The 22,033-nt window shown below is 38.1% G+C and overlaps 2 protein-coding genes across 2 annotated transcripts; one reads left to right on the top strand and one right to left on the bottom strand.

Annotated features, from left to right (window-relative positions):
* Window positions 1-9,936: 9,936 nt before the first annotated feature.
* LOC104106972 (protein WEAK CHLOROPLAST MOVEMENT UNDER BLUE LIGHT 1-like) lies at window positions 9,937-15,309 on the top strand. Its single transcript, XM_009615646.4, has 3 exons — window positions 9,937-10,116; window positions 12,024-13,069; window positions 13,278-15,309. Exons 2-3 carry the CDS (start codon window positions 12,059-12,061, stop codon window positions 15,150-15,152), a joined length of 2,886 nt encoding a protein of 961 aa, XP_009613941.1. The 5' UTR covers window positions 9,937-10,116; window positions 12,024-12,058; the 3' UTR covers window positions 15,153-15,309.
* A 937-nt stretch (window positions 15,310-16,246) lies between these two features.
* Window positions 16,247-21,412, bottom strand: LOC104106973 (protein CYPRO4-like). Its single transcript, XM_009615647.4, has 2 exons — window positions 19,632-21,412; window positions 16,247-16,835 (listed from the first exon to the last, which is right to left on the bottom strand). The coding sequence occupies exons 1-2, from the start codon at window positions 21,264-21,266 to the stop codon at window positions 16,545-16,547; spliced, it is 1,926 nt and encodes a 641-aa protein (XP_009613942.1). The 5' UTR covers window positions 21,267-21,412; the 3' UTR covers window positions 16,247-16,544.
* Between the last annotated feature and the right edge of the window lie 621 nt (window positions 21,413-22,033).

Genomic DNA, 22,033 nt, shown 5'->3' with positions numbered 1-22,033 from the left:
GCACTTCTCGCTTCATTGTTGGGTAGAGCAATGGCCTCAACCCATTTAGACACATAATCAACTGCGACCAAGATATAAGTGTTTCCACAAGAACTCACAAAAAGACCCATGAAGTCAATACCCCACACATCAAAGATATCAATCTCCAACATGGTAGTGAGAGGCATTTCATTCTTCTTCGAGATTCCACCGGCCCGTTGGCATTCATCACATCTTTTCACCATATCACTTGCATCTTTGTAAAGAGTGGGCCAATAGAAACCACAACTTAGCACTTTGGCTGCCGCTCTTGCTCCGCCTGGTGACCACCATAAGGCGAAGAAAGGCAAGCCTCAAGAATAACATTTTGCTCTTCGTTCGGTACACATCTTCTAATTACCCCATCCGTACAAATCTGCAAAAGGTATAGATCATCCCAATAATAATCTTGACAATCTCGTTTGAGCTTTTTCCTTTGATTTGAAGAGAAATCATCCGGGATGATTCCACACACAAGGAAGTTTGCTAGATCCACGAACCATGACACCTCATTCATTGAAATAGCCAAGAGTTGCTCGTCGGGGAAGGAGTCGTTGATTTCAAGGCCATCATGCGGCCTCCCCTCCTCCTCCAAACGAGACAAGTGGTCCGCCACTTGATTTTCACTCCTTTTTCGATCTTGGATGTCAATATCAAACTCTTGCAACAATAGCACCTATCTCATCAACCGAGCTTTTGAATCTTTCTTGATCATAAGATAGCAAAGTGCCGCATGATCCGTATGAACAATAACCTTTGCACCCATCAAGTATGGGCGAAACTTCTCAATTTCAAATACAATGGCAAGGAGCTCTTTCTCTGTAATGGTGTAATTAACTTGGGCATCATTCATGGTCTTACTAGCATAGTAGACCGGATAAAAAATCTTGTTGATACGTTGCCCAAAAACTGCTCTAACCGCTACATCACTAGCATCGCACATGAGCTCAAAAGGGATACTCCAATTAGGAGCGATGATAATGGGAGTGGTTGTCAACTTGTATTTTAGCAATTCAAAGGCTCTCATGCAATCGTCATGGAAGTGAAACTTAGCATCTTTCTCTAAAAGCTTGCATAACGGGTTCACCACTTTAGAAAAATCCTTTATGAAACGCCGGTAGAACCCCGCGTGACCTAAGAAACTTCGCACGCCTTTCACCGAAGTTGGAGGTGGAAGTTTAGAAATCACCTCTATCTTTGCCTTGTCAACCTCTATGCCATTCTTTGGAATTTTGTGGCCAAGGACGATGCCTTCCTTGACCATGAAATGGCATTTCTCCCAATTTAGTACCAAGTTTGTTTCTTCACACCTTGCCAATACTCTATCCAAATTTTCCAAGCAATCATCAAATGAATCCCCGACCACTGAGAAATCATCCATGAAGACTTCAAGGTAGTCCTCGACCATATCCGTAAAGATCGCCATCATACAACTTTGAAAAGTCGTCGGTGCATTACATAAGCCAAATGGCATCCGCTTGAAAGCGAAACCCATTTGGACATGTGAAAGTATTTTCTCTTGATATTCTGGCGCAATAAGGGTTTGGTTATAGCCCAAATATCCATCTAGAAAGCAATAGAAAACACGATCGGACAACCTATCAAGCATTTGATCAAGGAAGGGAAGTGGAAAATGGTCTTTCCTCGTGACTTTGTTTAGTTTGCAATAGTTCATACACACTCTCCACCCGGTCACCGTTCTTGTAATTGGTGACCACTATTATGCCTCATTCTTTGGGACACATTGCACCGGAGAAGTCCACGAACTATCGAAAATGGGGTAGACAACCCCGACATCTAACCACTTGATGATCTCCTTTTTGACCATGTCTTGCATGGCTTTATTGATTCTCCTTTGATGTTCAATGAATGGTTTGGAATCTTCATCCAATTTAATCTTGTGCATACAAAATGGGGGGTTGATCCCCTGAATATCCGCCAAAGTCCACCCAATAGCTTTCTTCCTCTTGTGGCTCACCGCCAATGTAGAGTCAACTTGCACGTTAGTCAAACAAGAGGAAAGAATAACTGGTAAAGTAGAACAAGGGCCAAGAAATTCATACCTAAGATGTGAGGCAATGGCTTCAACTCCAAGGTAGGAGGATCTTCAATTGAAGTCTTTGTAGTAGGAGTTTTCCTATTTTCAAGATCCAAGGAAAGTTTCTGGGGTTCATAGTACACTCCATGAAGCCATCCATCTCATCATCATCAAAGTTAAGCAAGACGGCCTCCAACATATCACCCACATTAATCGTGGCACTTGTATCATCAATAATCACATCGCTCACCAAGTCCACGAAAGAACACACTTCATTATTATTCGGTTGCCGTATAGATTTGCATACGTGGAACACCGCCTTTTCATCACCCACCCGGAAAGTGAGTTTTTCGGCTTCCACATCAACAAGAGCCTTCCCCATAGCAAGGAAAGGTCTTCCAAGAAAAATCAGCACCTCATAGTCCACTTCACAATCAAGGATAACAAAATCCGCCGGGAGAATGAACTTATCAACACGAACCAATACATCTTCAATCACTCCCCGGTCTCTTCATTGTACGATCGGCCATTTGTAATTTCTTAAATGTGGGTCTTGGTTGCCCAATTCCCAAGGTATTGAAAACTGAATAGGACATCAAATTGATACTCGCCCCAAGATCACAAAGAGCTTTGGAAAACTCGGCACTTATAATGGTACAAGGGATTGTGAAAGCACCGGGATATTCCAATTTAGGAGCCATCGAATGCACAATTGCACTCAATTGATGAGTGACTTTGATAGTTTCAAAATTCATCGACCGCTTCTTTATCACCAAATCCTTCATAAACTGTGCATAACCGGGCATTTACTCCAAGGCTTCAACTAATGGCATATTTATTGAGAGACTCTTCATCATGTCAATGAACCTTTTGAATTGGTTCTCACCGTTTCGCTTGGCAAGCCTTTGAGGATATGAAGGGGGTGGCTTAGGCAATGGTACCTTAGCCTTTTGCACTACTCATTTCGGTATGTCAATAACATGATCTCTAGACGGGTTCACTTCCTCTTGAGTCCCTCCCACATTGTCATCAATATTAATCTGCACTTCATCATTTGCTTGCACTGCATTGTTAGGGATCTCCTCTTCTTCTACCACATGCTCATCATCCACAAGTTGCCTTTGACTTGAGGTGGGTGCATTCCCACCTCTTCCACTTCTTGTAATAACGGTCATGGCATGTCCCATATTATTCCCACCCGTTGGGTTTACCACCATGTCACTTGCTAGTGCCCCCCTTAGGACGAGAATTTAAAACTTGAGAGATTTACCCCATTTGCACTTCTAAGTTGCGGATCGATGTGTTGTATGAAGCAAGTTGGGCATCGAAATCTGTATTCTTCTCCATCATTTGCTTGAACATGTTCTCTATATGGCCCATTTCATTGTTGGAAGAGCTAGGACCATGGGAAGGGTAAGGAGGTGGGTTGCTCGGTTGTTGATACATCGGGGGCCTTTGAAAACCCGACCCCCAATTTCCTTGATTGTTATTCCACCTACCTTGATTGTTGCCTCCCCAATTGCCTTGGTTATTGTTGTTATACCAATTCCCTTGATTATTGCTTCCACTCCAATTGCCTGTATTAATGTTGTTATTCCAATTGCTTTGATTGTTTCCACCACTCCAATTACCTTTGTTGTGAGAATTTCAATTACCTTGATTATTTTGAGGTCTCCGTTGTTGTTGGCTAGGGCCTTGGTAGCTGTTTATTTTCCCTTGAAAGTTGTTCACATATTGGACCTCCTCTTCTTGGTCATTGTAAGATTCATCTTGATCAAATCCATTATCATCTTGCACAAAATTGTCCACTCTTTGTTGCACTTGTGGACTTCTTGTTCTTCGCTTGTTCACCATCAAACCTACTCCCTCCATTGCATTAACTTGCCTCGGGTTTTGCACTTATTGAAGTTGAGACTTTGCCAATTGGTTCATGGTGGTAGTCAATTCGGCTATGGCTTGACCATGGTCATGCAACTCTTTGTAAAGAAGAATCACATTGGGATCACCGTTTGGAACATTGGCCCGAGATTGCCACGCCGATGAAGTATCCGCCATCTCATCCAAGATATCACACGCCTTCGCATAAGGCTTAGTCATGAAGTTCCCACTGGCAAGTTGATTCACTACACATTGGTTGGTTGTATTGATCCCCTGATAGAAAGATTGTTGAATCGTGTTCTCCATCATATCATTATTGGGACACTCTTTCACCATTGTTCTATACCTTTCCCATATCTTGTGTAGTGGTTCATTGGGCTCTTGCTTGAATGCTAGAATTTTATCCCGAAGAATAGCCATGTGCTCGGGAGAGAAGTACTTAGAAATAAATTTCTCCGCTAGTTCATCCCAAGTATGAATAGAATGATTTGGCAAATGTTCCAACCAATCTAAAGCTTTCCCCCGTAGAGAGAAGGAAAAAATCCTTAGCCTCAAAGCATCCTCGGAGACATTTGTTTGTTTACGCCCCCAACACATATCTATGAACCCATTCAAGTGTTTATATGCATTTTGACCTGGTGCACCGGTGAAGAACCCTCGTTGCTCGAGCAAAGTGAGCATCACGTTGGTTATTTGAAAGTTTCTCGTCCTAATACGGGGAGGGACTATATCACTTGCATACCCTTCATTCGGCAACACCCGGTGTGGAGCCGCTCGTGGTGGAGGTGGGGGTGGAGCGGGCACATTGTCTTGAGGTGCTCGGCCTCATCTATTGGCTTGAGGTTCAAGAGGGACCTCATCCATTTGATCATCCTCAACGTCCACATCCCCCAAAGCTATGTTTTCGAGCTCATTGTTTTCCATGATTGCACCTACAATAACTAAACACGTTAGCAACAAGGAAGGAAAAGAAGATATTCCCAAAAACACACCTAAATATATAGCTAATACCGTTTTTTAGCTCCCCGGCAACAGCGCCAAAAAATTGATCTCATCCAATTTCACACCTCAATTCAAGGTTATGAAACGGTCGAATGCAATGATAGTACCCAACAAGAGTCAGGGTCGATTTCCACAGGGAGTTAGGAGTATATATTGTAGTATGTGAATTTGACTATTTACACTTCTACAAATTGGAGTTGTTTTTAAGTCTAATTTAAAACTAAGATTGCAAAGTTAAGAAATAAAACTAAGAAATTATTTTTGTTGTTTTTCAAGTTTTGTAAAAATCCTAGGGCTATGACCATAACCTAGGTGTTTGCCTAATGGGAAATAAACCTTAATGCTTGTTTTATTGATCGAGGTGTATTATAGCTAGCAACACTCAATTACCCATCTCTCGGTCAGAGAGTAATTTTGCCCAATTTGGCTTTCTCAAGTCCAAATGGGTATTGCGCAAAACGGTTGACAAAAGCTCAAGTCGGGTTGTTACTATCTCTAGGTTGAACCCTTTAATTGGGATTATCAGTCTCTCGATTGACCCAATTTCTTGTTAGCCAAGTTTTTCTAGACTAAGTCTCTCTTTCTCAAGTAGAGACCAAGTCAAATAGGTATGAATTAATATTTACAACCATTAATTCCACAAACTAAAGTATGAACAAGGCTAAATAATAAACACTCAATCATAAACAGGCATTAAATTAAACACTCATAAGATTTATACACTATGGTTGGGTCACAACCAGGGGCGGCCTAACCCTAAAGCAAGTGAAACACTTGCTTTAGGTCTCAAAAATTTAAGGGCCCCAAAATTACTAGTATTCTCTATATATAGTAGTATATTATTTATATAATTATCTTTTATTATTGATAAATTTATTTTTTTATTGTCATATTAATTTTTAATAACTCGATTTCTTCCTCTAATTAATATAACTAAAATAGTTTTCTGTCAATCTTATTTTACTTTTTTACTTAAATATTTCTCTATTCATTAGTTGGTCACGCAACTATATCTAATAATCTAACTTATTATTTATTTTCCTTACATAAATTATACTCTCTCCATCCCAATTTATATGAAAGTATTTGACTAGACATGGATTTTATGAAATAAAGGAAGACTTTTGAAACTTGTAATCTTAAATAAATCATAGAAGTTTTTGGGCTAGAAATCATCTCATTAATGGTAGAAAGAAAAATCTAAAGTTGAATTGTTACCAAATATAGAAAGGGACTTACTAAAAAAAAGGAGTCACTTATGTTTTTTGGGTTCTCTCATTTCAGTTGTGATGCAATCAACGTTAAATTCATTTAATTTTCTGTATTTTATAAAACTAAGTTCTCATTTTTTTAATTCTACATCCTCACTTGTCTAATTTTTTAAAAAAATGATGTTCATTAAATAATATATATATATATATATATATATATATATATATATATATATATATATATTTTTAATTCTACATCCTCACTTGTCTAATTTTTTAAAAAAATGATGTTCATTAAATAATATATATATATATATATATATATATATATATATATATATATATATATATATATATATGCCTCTTATTAAGATTTTGCTTTAGGCCTCCGATGAGGTTGGGCCGCCCCTGGTCACAACCCTAGTGAAAATCTAGCTACTCATACTTGAAATTGAATAAAAGGAAGAAGAAATGATAATTAAACTCATATTGCAAGATTAAAATGATAAAATATATGTTAAAATAGCTCAAAATATGAAAAACTACTAAAAGAAGTAAAGAGAAATGGCTACTGTAGCTGCTGATATAAAAAATTAACCTAAAATTGTGAAACTCGTCTATTTATACAAGGCTAGAAATTTCAAACAAAAATGCCCTTCGTGAGGTTATGCGGCCGCACAATTCCATGTGCGGTCCGCAGATTTCTTCAAGTTGTCGGGAACTGGAGGTCTGTTGCCGCATAATTATGATCTGCGGCCGTAGGACATTCTTTTTGCGGTCCGCACTTTTACATCTGCGGCCGTACTTGATCTTCTCGGTCTGCACTTTTACATCTGCGGCCGCACTTGATCTTCTGCGGTCCGCGCTTTTACACTTGCGGTCGCACGACGCTTCTTCTGTGGCCGCACAATTTCTGTGCGGTCCGCACTTCTGAGGGACTTGGAATGCACATTCTCTGAACTTTTTCCTACCCATCTTTTGCGGCCGCATAATTCATGTGCGGACCGCACTTTGCACAAATATCTGCTCGCTTTTCCTTCATCATCTGCGGTCGCAAATGATATTCTGCGGTCCACACTTCTGAGCTTCTGTGCCTTTTATGGCCTTGAGTTTAGATTGCTTCTTTTTGAGTTGGATTTCATCTCGGGAGTCCATCCTCCAATATTCCTGCAATTTAGCACATTTTATCAGTTTTCGGGAACACAATTAAATGCTTTTGAACTAAAACAAAAGCTAACATGCGCTAATAAGTAGTCAAAATCCTCACTTATCAACCATATCCTCACGTTCGCGATGAACAATTCTTTCCCAGTCCCAATTTACTCTTCGCGATTGCGGGAGTATCTTCGCGAGCGCGAAGAAGAACAAACCAGATGACAGCAGACTTCAAAAGCCAACAAATTTTCAAATTTCAAATGGTTCGTAGCCTATCCAAAACTCACCCGAGCCCCTCGGACTCCAAACCAAACATGCACACATGTGTAATAACATCATACGAACTCGCTCGCGGGATCAGAACATCAAAATAACACCTAGAACTACGAATCAGACACCAAAACAAATGAAATTTTCAAAGAAACTTAAGAACTTTTAATTTTTCAACTGGATATCCGAATCACGTCAAATCAACTCTGTTTTGCACTAAATTTTGCAGACAAGTCATAAATACTGAAATGAACTCATATCAAGTTCTGGAACGAGAATCCGAACTCGGTAGCAATAAAGTTAACCTACGGTTAAACTTAGGAATTCTTTAAACCTTTAAATTGTTAGTTTTCAACAAATTACGTTAAATCAAGTTAGGGACTTCCGACTTTGATTCCGGGCATACGCCCAAGTCCCAAATCACGATACATACCCACCAGGACCGTCAAAACACTGATCCAGATCTGTTTATACAAAACATTGACCGTAGTCAACTCAAATGAGTTTTAAAGCACGATTTCACATTTTCATCAATTTTCACATAAAACCTTTCCGGAAAAAGACACGACTGCGCGCGCAAATCGAAAAAGGTTAAACGGCGCTATTCGAAGTCTCGGAACACAAAAATAAAAGGTAAAACTGTAAATGACCTATCGGGTCATCACAATAACTATTAAAAGAAATAGGAATACTACTTACTTAGCTAGATCATATGCACAGATTAAATGTTCAAGTGAAGCAAAAATTCCACCTTTGAGTAAAGTGTTTAGTTTTTGAAACTTGTAGATACAAGTAAATCTGGCTGAGTTTTATTATGGGTATGGAGTAGTGCGAATGAAAAAGTTTTCATCCTTAAAGGAAAATAATTTTAATCATATAATTCTCAAAGATCCTCTTTCCTTATTTCAAATATTTACTCTAAACAATTTTCAATCGAGAAATTAGATGCGAAATTTATAATGTCATAAATTGTGAGAATTCGGCCTAGTGCTAATTAATGGTTGAAGCTAACTATTGGCGGCATACCATCTTAAACAACAGTTACTTGTGTGCTTCACCAATATAATACTCTCTTTGTTACTATTTATCCCTTATTTGAGGTTGTTGATAAGAGGTATTTGACTATTATCTTTTCCTTAAAAAAATTAACTTTTTTTTTGTTTTTTCTAAAGTGACAAATATTTTGCACTATTGTTTCAATAATAAAGTGACAGATAAAAAAAGATGAAGAAAATAAATTATTGGAAAACAGCACAGTATCAAATGATATCACAATTTGAATTTAAATCACTATATTTTAGTTTTATGACCTTTTTACAAGTACCAATTAAAATTAACACAAGAGATTTGTAGAAAAAATATAGTAGTAAAATAAATTGAAGAGAGCTGCCTGTTCCTTAATGGGCAGTGGCTTTAAATATTGTAAAGTTAATATAGTTATAAAATAAAGAGGGAGAGAGAGAATCTACCAAAAAGAAATAAGAAAGAAGAGAAGAAAGGAAGCTGAGGTTAGAAGGTAAGTTGAGAGTTACTGCTGCTTCGCAGATTCCATTAATGGTCAATAAACCATTACCTTTTTCCTCGTCCCTAAACCACAATTTCTATTTACCTAAAATTAAAATTAATTATTAAGTACTTTACTAATAGTAAATTAATATAGATAATAATATAGACACAAAAGATTGGGTTGTAACCTAGTAAAGTTTTAATTTTACCTTACAAAAACTTCTTCTTTCTTCCTTTCTATAGCAAACTGTTTTTGGGCAAATACAATTATTTATTTACTTGTACTTTACCAATTTTTCGATTACTCTATTTTATATAACTAAAATTAGACTTTTCAACATCATCCTAGTTACTCTCGATTTTTCTTCGATAGTATGATTTGATTAATTTTTGATATTTTTAAAAATGTCATGTAAAAAAATATTAGTAGAAATTAAAATGCGATAATATACGCACTTGTATAGGATTTAATAAAACAATATGTATATATTTACTTTTTAAGGTGATAAATAAAAAAAAAATGAAAAATGATTAGAGGTTGTAACTTATTTATAATCAATATATTTAATATAGAAGGTAGGGGCCGGAATGGAGATTTGAAGTTTCACATTACATCATTAGGTGTAAAGTTTCGTACACCGTGTCATCTACCCTCCAATTATTTACGACTCAATCTTACTTAAAAAGGTGAAAAGACAAAAAGAAAAAGAAAAAGAAAAAAGGAAGACAGAATTTTGAGGGAAAAAAAGTTTTTTTGAGGGAACACAAAAACAAGAGGGACAGGCTCCACCCACGTGTTACAGTGACCTCCTCTCCTCACTCAAATCTATTTTTTATTCCTTTTGTAAGGAACACTTCGCCCTTTTTCATTTCTTTTTGTTTTACAGTGAATTTTGGACCCTATATTTTTGTGTATCTTTTTATTTATTTCTCTTTTTCCGGAGAATACACATTGAGGGAGAGGGAAAGAGAAATAGACATCATTTTATAGTGTCTTCCATTTTTGACTTCTCTGTTTGCATTTCCTTTCGATTCTTGGTAATCTTCCTCTCTTTCTATTCTTTTATTTGTTTGTTTTTCCTTTTATGGTTGGTTTTTAATCAGCTAATATTCATGAGTTTTATCTGCTAATCTGCCATTAAGACATGATTATGTTTCTTGATTGTTTGTTTGTATTTAATGTTTAATCATTTTTTTCTCCTATGATGTATTTGGTAATAAAAGAGCAATCTTTGGATACCCCAGAAGGTATAAGATGTAATTGAAGCCTAGGATGAGATTCTGTAGTTTGGTTTTTGAACTCCTATTTAATCAAAGAAATGTGTTTAGCTGGGATTATTTATAAACTTGAGTGCCACATTGGTTTCCTGTTTTCTCCTATGATGTGTTTGGTATTAAAGGAGCAATCTTTGGGTACCCCAGAAAGGGTTAGATGTAAATGAAGCCTAAGATGGAGATTCTGTAGTTTGGTTTTCAAATTTGTATTCAAGCAAGAATGTGTTTAGCTGAGATAATTTCTATAATTGATTCCAAATTGTTTTCTTGTTTTAATGGATTTGGGAGATTTATGTTCGTGGGGGTATATTGATTAGCTCGACATCCCTCTTTGATGATTCCTCATTTTCATTTTGAAGGTTTTATCCCAATAGAAAGTTGTATTTTCCATAAAAGAATCAAATTTGAAGCTGTTTGAAAATAGGATAATTCCCTTTCTTTAGCATAGATTTGCAAGATAGAGCTAGTTCCAATTTCGGTAAAGAAGGAAGGTCGAGGTAATTAGACACGCGTTGGGCCTGGCTCTAGAGGTTCATATAGGTGAGCTAGAGATTGTGGACTAGCTGATTGATTGATCGATTTAGTTTGAAGAGTTGGCTGGTTTTGGCTTATTGGACAGACATTGGTTAAGTCTGTCATCTGGCAATATGTCATAGGATGCTGTGATCAGCTCGATTAGATGAGGCTGCATGCTGTCGAACATATAGCCAAACATGAAATTTTATTCAATTTTTTGGTTATGCAGTGTTGTTTCAGTTATTGAAATCCGTTGTATTTAAGCCTCAGGCAAAATATCCAGTTCCACCTACACATTGTTTTCAAGATGGAAGTTTATTTATCTTGGTCAATCATGGCCTAACGTGATGGTTTAAATCGAAGATATTGCAGATTCTATGAATAATTTAGAAGTCTAAATTTTAAAAAACAGTTTTTATCCTAACATGGTTTGTAGATGCACCGGTTCGTATGTGTGAATCCATGGTGAGTGAAAGTGCTAAAGGGGACAAGATAGACCTAAAATCACTGGTTCGTATCCCAATAAAAGATGTATTTTCTGATATAGGTTAAATCAAATTTGAAGCTGTTTGAAAATGGGGTAATCCTATTCTTAGCATAGATGGATTTAATTTGCAAAATATAGATGGTCGCAAGTTTGGTTATAGGAGGAAGGCTGAGGTAGTCGTAAAAAAGGTCTTTCTTTAATTTTTCCTCTAGATTTTGGGAGTACGTTTGCTTTGGATCCTAATACTTTCTAGGAGTCTTTTAGCCTTGTCAGAGATTTATATGCCCGTAGAAAATATAGATAACTTCTTGTACTTTTTATTTTTATTTTATATAATATTGGCTTGAGATGAGTTTAAATGGAGTCATCGTCTCAAAGAGGATTCATATAGTCAACACCAACTTACTTGGGAGTAAGGTGCAGTTGTTGTTGTTGTTTGTATCATATTCCTTAATTGAGAAAATGGTCATATTTACCATGGATGCTATAGAATAGGTGATCTTCGAATTGGTTTCACCTCTTCAGTTTACATTCCTCTAGTTGGTCCTAAAGCAAAACCAGTTCTCAACTATATTTCACCTCCTGATGATATATTTTGCATGTCATGTCTGTAAAATTAAGACAAGTCTGTATCTCCTAACTTATTCATTGATTATTTGATTTGTAGGTCCCACTTGGTTTTTTTTTTGTTCTTAATTAAGAATGGAAGATGCTAAAGAGAGGAAGGAAAGTGCTCCTCCAGAATCATCTCATGAACCGAAGGTCTCCTCTCCGAACGAGGATCAATCACTTAATGCAGCTCAAACAAGTCAACATACAAGTGAAAAAGAAAACTCTAAAATTCAGGAAGCAGCCGTGGATGCTTCAGAGCATTTAAAAGAGGCCTCTCGCAGCTTATTACTGCAAGAAAGTCAGACCTCTCCAGAAGGAAATTTAATGTCGGACACCCCCATTAAATCTGATGGAGTGAGTAACACTTCAGAAACAGGAACTCCTCAAATGGCTTCTGGTACACCTACGGTTGAGCCGGAAGCCTCACCTCAATTAATACAGGATCTGAAAGCAGACCCTTCTGCAAATAGAAATACAACAGCTCTCGGAGAATCCAATGTGTCATCCACATTGGATGCAAAACCAAGTGAAATGTTGGAGCCAGCATTGGGCATGGGTGCTAGTGGTAAGGTTCATAACCAACCAAATGATTCATCTGATGGACCAACAGCTGAGCAAGATTCTTCATCAATATTAGCCGTGAATTCAGAGACATCTCCCCTAAAAGAGGAAAACAAAAAGGAATCTTCTGAACGTATTCAATCTAATAATTCAGAAATAGAAAAGGGATCTTCTGAACATGTACAATCTCATCATTCAGAAGCAGGACCAAATAATGCTTCACCGCGTCATCAACCAGATAATTCTCCTAGCAGTACCCACATTAATGAGGACGAGTCTTCTCTTTTATCAACTCAAGTGAGGACACCTGAAAATAACAATCACATACTGTCACCAGATAATATTGGTCGCCCGTTAGCTAAGGCTTCCACTTTCACAGCGAGGACCTCAGTACCCATTGCTAGTCCTAAGCATCCTGAAAAATCTGACATAAACAAAGGCCACATCGACACAGCAGCACCAATTGAATCTGTTAAGCAGGCAGTTTCCAAGTTTGGAGGGATCGTCGACTGGAAGGCTCATCGTGTACAGACTGTGGAGGTAGATATATACTGTTTGATTTTTTATTTTTTCTGATAGCCACTTTCCTGTCAGAGATTTCATAACCACTTTATAATTCTAATCACTTCGTATTTGCATCTGCAAAGAACACTACTATCTTTCCCCCTGGCTAAATCTCCCATTAATCTCACAATTTGATGTTTTTATCCCCTGACTATTAAAATTCTTTCCCCCCTGGCTAATGCAGAGACGGCAACTTGTTGAACAAGAACTAGCAAAAGTACAAGAGGAGATCCCATTTTATAAAAAACAGTCTCAGGCTGCTGAAGATGCAAAAGTGCTAGTTTTAAAGGAACTAGATAGCACTAAGAGACTTATAGAAGAATTGAAGCTGAACCTGGAGAGAGCACAAAAAGAAGAGCAACAAGCAAAACAGGATTCAGAACTTGCCAAGCTTCGGGTAGAGGAGATGGAGCAGGGGATCGGTAATGAGGTTAGTATTGCAGCCAAAGCACAGCTTGAAGTTGCTAGGGCTAGGCATGCAGCTGCAGTTTCTGAGCTAAAGACTGTAAATTCTGAGTTAGAAGATCTTCGAAAAGACTACGCTTTATTAGTGTCTGAGAAAGATGGTGCGGTGAAAAGAGCAGAGGAAGCAGTCTCTGCTTCGAAAGAAGTTGACAAGACATTGGAGAATTTAACTATTGAGCTCATCACTGCAAAGGAATCTTTAGAGGCTGCACATGCTGCACATCTAGAAGCTGAGGAACACAGAATTGGAGTGGCTGCGGCAAGCGAGCAAGATGCTCTAATCTGGGAGAAAGAACTGAAGCAGGCTGAAGAGGAGCTTGACAAGCTAAACCAGCAAATTCTGTCTGCAAACGATCTGCGAGGAAAACTAGATACTGCTTCAGCTTTGCTACAGGATCTCAAAGCTGAGTTAGCTGCTTATATGGAATCAAAGTCGAAGCAGGAGACGGATGAAGAAGGAAACCCGAACGGCAGTGATTTGTCGGTGCCAGAGAAAAGAACTCATGTGGAGATACAAGCAGCAGTGGCCACAGCTAAAAGGGAACTAGAAGAAGTGAAACTCAACATCGAGAAAGCTACGACTGAAGTAAATTTCTTGAAGGTGGCAGCAACTTCATTGAAGGCAGAATTGGAAAAGGAAAAATCAGAACTAGCCGTGATCCGACAGAGAGAAGGAATAGCATCTGTTGCCGTTGCATCTCTTGAAGCTGAGTTGAGCAGGACAAAGTCAGAGATTGCTCTTACACAGATGAAGGAAAAAGAAGCAAGAGAGAAGATGGTAGAGCTTCCCAAGCAACTTCAAGAGGCAGCCCAAGAAGCTGATCATGCAAAATCACTTGCTCAAATGGCACGTGAAGATCTGAATAAGGCAAAGAAAGAAGCTGAGCAGGCAAAGGCTGGAGCAAGTACCATAGAAAGTAGATTACTTGCAGTAAAGAAGGAGATAGAGGCTGCGAAAGCTGGAGAGAAGTTGGCACTAGCAGCTATCACTGCTCTGGAGGAGAGTGAATCAGCTCAAAGAAGTAGAACCAATGATGAGGAGCCAGCTGGAGTAACTCTTTCTGTGGAGGAGTATTTTGAGCTCAGCAAGCAGGCGCATGAGGCGGAGGCGCAAGCTAACATGAAGGTGACTGCTGCTATTAGCCAAATAGATGTAGCCAAGGAGTCGGAGCTGAGAAGTCTAAACAGGCTGGAGGAGGTTAATCACGAGATAACTGAAAGAAAGGAAGCTCTAGAAGTTGCATTGCAGAAGGCCGAGAAAGCCAAGGAAGGGAAGTTGGCTGTAGAGCAAGAGCTAAGGAAATGGAGAGCAGATCATGAGCAAAGACGGAAAGCTGGTGAATCCATTCCACCTACAACAGGGAGCCCAAGAATGAGCGTTGAGGAGAGTAAAGAATCAAAAACCTCTGAAAGTGCACCAGAGGCTGCTGCTTCTCATAACAGCACAAGTCCGAAAGCCCAAGCGCTAGCAAGCAGCACCGAAGCTGATTCATCTCCAGATGTGAAGATTCCAAGGAAAAAGAAGAGGTCCTTCTTCCCAAGGATCTTCATGTTTCTAGGCAGAAGGAAAGCACAGGCCAATAAGTCTGCCTGATGCTTTCTGCATTTACTATATCTTGTCATTTTTAACAATTATTTCTCCAATTTTTTTGGCTGTTTGTGTCAGTTGATAAAGCGGAAGGGTAATCTTTCACGATATGTACATACTGAGTATTCTTTTATATGTACAATATTAAATTAATTCTCATTCACTCGATTGATAGCATTTTATAGGAGAATAAGCTTGTTATTGGTTTGGCTGTAACATCAACTAGGTGATTCTGTAATTAAATAGTGTAGTCCATCAAATATCCAAGAAGCTGGCAGGATTTGATAAGTTAAGCTCATTTGTGGGCTTCTATTTCTTATTTGACTGGTTTGTACAGAATAATGAAAGATTGAGTGAGTAATTTGCATCATTTGAAAGGCATTAAATTCCGAGGGTCTATCGGAAACAGCCTCTCTATCTCTATGAGGTAGGGGTAAGATCTGCGAACACACTGCCCTCCCCAGACCCCATTTATGGGATCAAACTGGGTTTGTTGTTGTTGTTGAAAGCCATTAAACTGCATACCATCATCAGAAGTTTTTTACTTTACAATCAGCCTATCATTGCCTGCTTGCATCCATTTCCTCTACTTTATGCCATCTAGTCTTAATTGCGTTAAATTTTCTTTAACGTCCTAAGAGGTTATGAGAATGAATCAGTACTTTGAAACTTAATGAAAAAAGAGGACCAGCTGATTAAACCGTTTTTAATCTCTGAAAAAATTGCCCCAAATGAAAGTCATGTTGGCCTTCGCAAAGCTTGAATCTATTGCTTCTGCATAGCTTTAACGAATGTCCTCTTTTATCAGGCCGATATCAGTGCTTTATACAGCCAGAGGAACAATTTGGAAGCTACTTTCCACTACAATGTCCGTGTCTTATCCTATCATCTTCTCACAACAAACCCAACTGGGGGGCACTGGTCATGAGGCAAAAGCAAATGATCATAATTCAAATGATACACAGAAGTTGGCTACTTAGCATTACAAATAAGATAGAAGGGGCTCAGTCTCTCTTCTCAGCCACAGGTTCTTTGCAGTCAAATTGTAACAAAGTCCGGGAAAGTGCATAAGGAATACCTCACAAAGTAATCATATAGCATCAACAATACTAAAATAGCCTAATAGTTTCATATCTGAAGGGATGTGTCCAAAGAAAACAGCAATAATGCAAATCACCGGAAATCATTAAGAGGGATCCGCTCCTTTCAGTTATTACAACAATACACTGGGGATACCTAGAAATTGGAAGACAGCTTTTGCAGGTCTTCAAATTAAAGTAATACATTGTACTTGACGTCAGTTTTTAAATGGCTTGCAGATATGCAATTAGTGCGAGGGACACTAATTCTGGTCCAGATATACCTAATAAGTTGCACATATGAACAAATTGACTCTGTTCAAATTTGTAATCTCCTGCTAGAGATGCTGAATGAGCTAACTTTCAGGGGTGTTGCTACCACCAAGGGTGCTTCAGGAGAGTCCGTTACAGCAAATTTGTCATGCATGAATCGACTTTCTACGATAGAGTCATCTCTTAAAACTATCTTGTAACAATAGCAGCTCTTCAACCCCACCTGATTCTGGTAACACCCATGAGAACTATCCTTCACCTGTTGAAAATTCCATATCACACTGAACTTCCCAACAGTTGCAACAAGGTGGCGCTCCTGCTTCCCATTCTCAGTGACCTAAAATATTTCACATTAAGAAGATGAGTATCGGAGGACTACAGAATTAACTAGACAATCCCCAATTTATATGAACAAATGCTAGCAGGATTTACTTGAAAAGGGATAATAGGGTAAGACAAAAAAAGCAATATATACAAACTGGCAAATTCTTCATCCCACAACGCATATAAGACTCCAGATGAAAAGACAACCGGTCCCATACATATACTGAAGGAGCTCCAGCAACAGAGCAGTAGACACCACATGCACTTACAGCATTGTAATGAGATCTCCTCCATGACCACAAACTTTCAATGATAAAAATACTCTGTTTTAATTTTGGTTTTCTTGTTTCAGCAAGCATGTGAGTTGTTTCTATCCCGATTCAGAAGATACACATGGTTATAGTTTCCAATACATAAACAAGAGCTATGAGTCGATTGAGTGGTTGACATGCATGAGAAGAAGGGGCTAAGTAGAATCGAGGATGAGGCAAACCAAGTCAACTAATATCTTCAGCATAAGATACTGAATATTACTAGTTCATAATTTCCTAGGCTGATTAGCTTTTGATTCACTCCAGTGGCATGAACTTTGCAAATCTTAACATGGTCATACCCTTTTGGCGTAATCTGACTAACCATCAATCTCAGGAAAAAAAAAAAAGAAAACCAAAAAGAAGGTCCAGGAGTAGAAAACTGGTGAACTTTATAGTTAACACTCCCACTCACTTTATGTGCCATAGTTTGACAGTTTAAGCATTAAGATTCAGAAATTATCCACGAATATCCTATTATTATGGTAGTGATAAAGTAAGTAAATAAATTGATTTCTGAAATTTGTATTAAGTTGTGTAATATATAAAACAGTAAATGTCCGCATAAGTTGATTTTTTTTAAAATGGAGAAGAGATTACATGTCAGCATAAGTTGAATTGTACAATGAATTCTAATTTTTTTTATCCTTTTGCAAACATTAACACTTATAGGAGTTCAACAACCATTTCAAATGGTAAAATGGTATGCATTCTGCATAAAATCGGCTCAAGGGAGTATGTCCTAATGGGAGGGGTGCATATTTTATGTTTTTGGATATAGCTTTCCAGGAAAATGTGGAATTGTCCTGTAAACTATGAGGAATGTCAATTTCATGAGATATTTATATTCCCTACATAACTTATTGTCTCTAAGCTGCAGTTTAGGCTTCCTCATTTTTTTGAACTTGGATCTAAGATGCTAAATCAAGTATGCTACCTCTCCCCAACCAAGTGACATCAGTCTGAGATTTAAGAGCATAACTCCTCGTATGATGAGGTAGTTTTGTTTCATCCTTTTCCTCTCCCTATTTTGAGTTTTTAACATCAACATATGAAGTTGATAGAGCAAAAGAACTTCATAGTCTAAAATCTAAATTATTTATATCCAGTCCAACATAATGTATGAACCATCTAAAGCAGACTCTAGTTGAACAAAACTTATCAGCTAAAGATCATCAAGAACAATTGGTCTAGCACCCAAGGGTGTGGCCTAGTGGCCAATGAAGTGGATGAGAACCATAAGGTCTCGGGTTCAAATCCCAACGGAGGCAAAAAAACACTAGGAAATTTCTTCCCATCTATCCCAGCCTTGGTGGATAGAATTACCTGGTACCTGTTGCTGGTGGGCGATGGCAAGTATCACGTGGAATTAGTCGAGGTACGCCTAAGCTGGCCCGAACACCACGGTTATCCAAAAAAAAAAAAGACAAATAGCCTAGAAAAAGAATGATCGGTGCAAAATCTCGTCAAAACCAAACTCTCAATTATTTGATAGGAATTCTAAAAGCATGTCCAAATCAAATGTGGTGGATCTCAAATTGCAATTTATATTAGTGCAGAAGATAAAATACATCACACATGATCCTGGAGTTGTATTACTATAAGACAGAAAAGGAAAACTTGGACACTTTGGTGGCAGAGCACAACAGAGGGGTCTATCAGGTGAAGGCAGCATATAAGATTTTGAATCAAAGTGATCTATAGATAAATGATTGGCCATGGAAGCATATATGGAGAACCAAGATTCCCTATAAGGTAGCTTATTTCACTTGGCTAGTAGCAAAGGAGGCTGTCTTAACCCAGGATAATCTCATAAAGAGAGGAATCTTTTTGTGTTCAAGATGCTTTCTATGTGGGGAAAATGCTGAGACAGTTAGCCATCTATTTCTACACTGCAAGATAACAGGCCAACTATGGAATATTTTTATTAGTCTAAGGGGTATTTCATGGACAATGCCCTGCAGGATCACTGAAGTTCTTTTTAGTTGGGAAGAAGCTGGAGCTGAAGCAACTAACAGAGATAGATGGAGGACTGTCCCAGCATGCATCTGGTGGACAGTTTGGAAAGAAAGGAATGCTAGATGTTTTGAATACATAAGCAACTCAGTGCAGAAGATCAAACTCAATTGTATTCTTCTTTTTTGTTTTTGGTGTAAACAGATTTACACAGAAGATACACTGTCAATCTTAGACATACTAGGATCTTGCTAGGATTGCACACTAGCACATCCAGCTAGCATTTACCTGTAAATATGGTTTCCAGTGCAACCTATGTACTGACTTTATTAACATATACAAACATTATCAATTCAAAAAAAACTTGGACACTTAATATGGATATCAAAAACACGTTAAAGCACGTCACAAGGAAATAACTATGCAAAATTTTTAATGTACGAACTATGAAGGAAGAGAAATAAGCTTGACAGTCAAAATATAAGTTGCATATATAGCTACAAATAAACGCAAAAAGGGGTAGAAGAAGAGAGAACTCATACCCATGAAAATTGAGCATTGCGAAACTTGTTCGCTCCAGCCATATGTGAATCGAGAGGGTTTAGCTTCAACAATCTGGGAGCCGAAATCTTGTTCCCCATGCGACCGGCAAAACCTGTCTTAGTACTTCCGTTCTTGTCAACAAACAAGGTGCATATCAATACCAAGTAAGTATCAGTTGTCCCCAGTATCCACTTCCCATCATAGGTAACATCCACATGAGTGATAGGAGAACCAAGCCCCGGAAAAGCTGTCTTAGCCATTCTCATTGAACTGCTCGAGTATAATCTAATCTTTCCATCAAGTGAACCAACAACGATTGATCCATCACCAGTAGTAGCAAAGCACTGAAAGTTAGTTCCCCTAGAAAACTGATGCCCTTGAGTCCAATTCAACACAGGAGTACTTTCATTGACAAGATTCTGAACCATCCCATGTCGATCACGCATATCCCACCTACACAACCTGTTATCATCTAAACCTAAGAAAGTCGACCCCGAGGGATCCATCTGAGCTCCTTTGCTATCATTAGTAATATCCCTCATTGAGATATCAGTTCCATCTTTCTCAAACTTCCACTCGCTAACAACCTTCCCTGTCTCGATATCAAACTGATGTAATCCCTTAGAGTGAGGCTTCTTATCGGTCACGGGACTCATGAGAAGCATATTAGTCTCAGCTCTTAACAGTAAAGCTTTCCTAGGAGTCGAATGAGCTACAGTACTAGACCTTTCCTTATCGAAATTCACATAAACGCCTTTTCCACTTATCCCATGATTGTAATTCCTCACAACCTGAATACCCGAATCGCTAATAAGAAAACTATTATCCAATGCACCTAATGCTAAGCTCTGAATAGCTCCTCCATTAACCGACGCCTCCTCAAACTCCTCCCGTAAGTCATGGTTAACCCTCAAAGGCGTCTTCTCGGGGCTCTTAAAACTATCCCCTGCATCCTCCCACATCGAATCATCTGCAGCTTCGGGTTTCGCCCATCCGATAAAGTCCTTACCATAAACCTTAACTCTATTCTCATCATTTGCTTCATACCCATAAGTATTCTCAAACAAACAGCTCTGATACTTATCAACAAACGCATTGTACTCTTCTTCAGCAAAGAATTTCACAGCCCAAACGCCATTTGCAACAAAATCCACTCTCTTTTGGTCCTTAAAAGCCTTTAATTGCAAATTCTCATCAACCTTAACCTTAATTTTGGACCCAATTTGCAAAGCCCAAAAACTATTCTCCTCATTTTCATCATCAGACTCATCACCGCTACCCAATTTGACGAACAAATAAGTCGTGACCTTATCAGAAACGACCCATTTAGAATTGGTGGTGTTGAATCCGACGTGTTGGTAAAGTTTAACGGCATTTTTATCGGTAGGGTTGTTGGCCTTAGCATGAGGAGTATTGTATTTGAGCTTTAGGGCTTTGAGCTTAGCTTCAACGTCGTCTAAAGAGGATGGGGTTTGAGGATTCTGTTTGCTGTCAATAGAAGACGGCGTCGTTTTGGCGTCAGAGTAGTAGTTATCTTCTTCGTCGTCTTCTCTTTGCCGAGACTCAGAACAGTATTCGGATTCCGATTCAGAGTCGGAAAGCTCCAGATCTTCACGGCTGTGATTAGCACCCATTTTTCTGAATAAACGAAATTTGGGGAGCGTTTGATGGGGTTGATTCAGAGTTAAATGGGAAAGCGAAAATGAAAGGTGGAAGGAGTAACGGAGATTGTGATTTGTGAAAAGTGTGAGGAGCGCGAGTTTGAAATTTTGAATTTTGACGGTTGGATTGGCTTTTTCGGATTAGGGTTTCAACTGGTACAGTTTTATTTTATTTTATAGTATTGTTTTTGAAGCAATTCTTTTTTTGTTTTTGTCATCTTTTTGAAGCAACTTGTGCAGTTGGATTTTGGAATATACCACCTCAAAGTAGAGGAAAAAAAATTACACCTAGAAAACTATCAAAAGACAAAAAATAAACAAATGAAAGAGAGAATAATTACATGTTATCTTAGTTTTATTTTAATGATATTCTTTGAATATGTACGGAGTTTAAAAAAAATTTAAAATGTATGATCTTAAATATTCCATAATATTTATATCAAAATCGTTTGCTTTTGTCGTCAATTTTGAGCAAATTGTTGAAAATTGAAGCTGGAAGTGACGTGAAGGCGAAGGAGGAGGTGGTGGTGGCGCGTAGAAGGATCGGAATGTACACATTTACTTATTATTCTTCTTAAAGGTAAAACGACACGAAAGTATAAAATTAATTATTTTCAAATATAGAAGCATCAATCTTTCTAGAATTAAATTAAAAGAAGTAAGCCTTCAAATATTTTTTAAACAAAAAATTGAACATGTGGTAGCTCTACTTTTATGATAAGAGGGTCCTTTGGTTACAA

Source organism: Nicotiana tomentosiformis, chromosome 4, assembly GCF_000390325.3.
Source record: "Nicotiana tomentosiformis chromosome 4, ASM39032v3, whole genome shotgun sequence".
Taxonomy (NCBI): Eukaryota; Viridiplantae; Streptophyta; class Magnoliopsida; order Solanales; family Solanaceae; genus Nicotiana; species Nicotiana tomentosiformis.
Note: the sequence above shows the minus strand (reverse complement) of the source record. Positions and strands in the feature narration are given on the sequence as shown.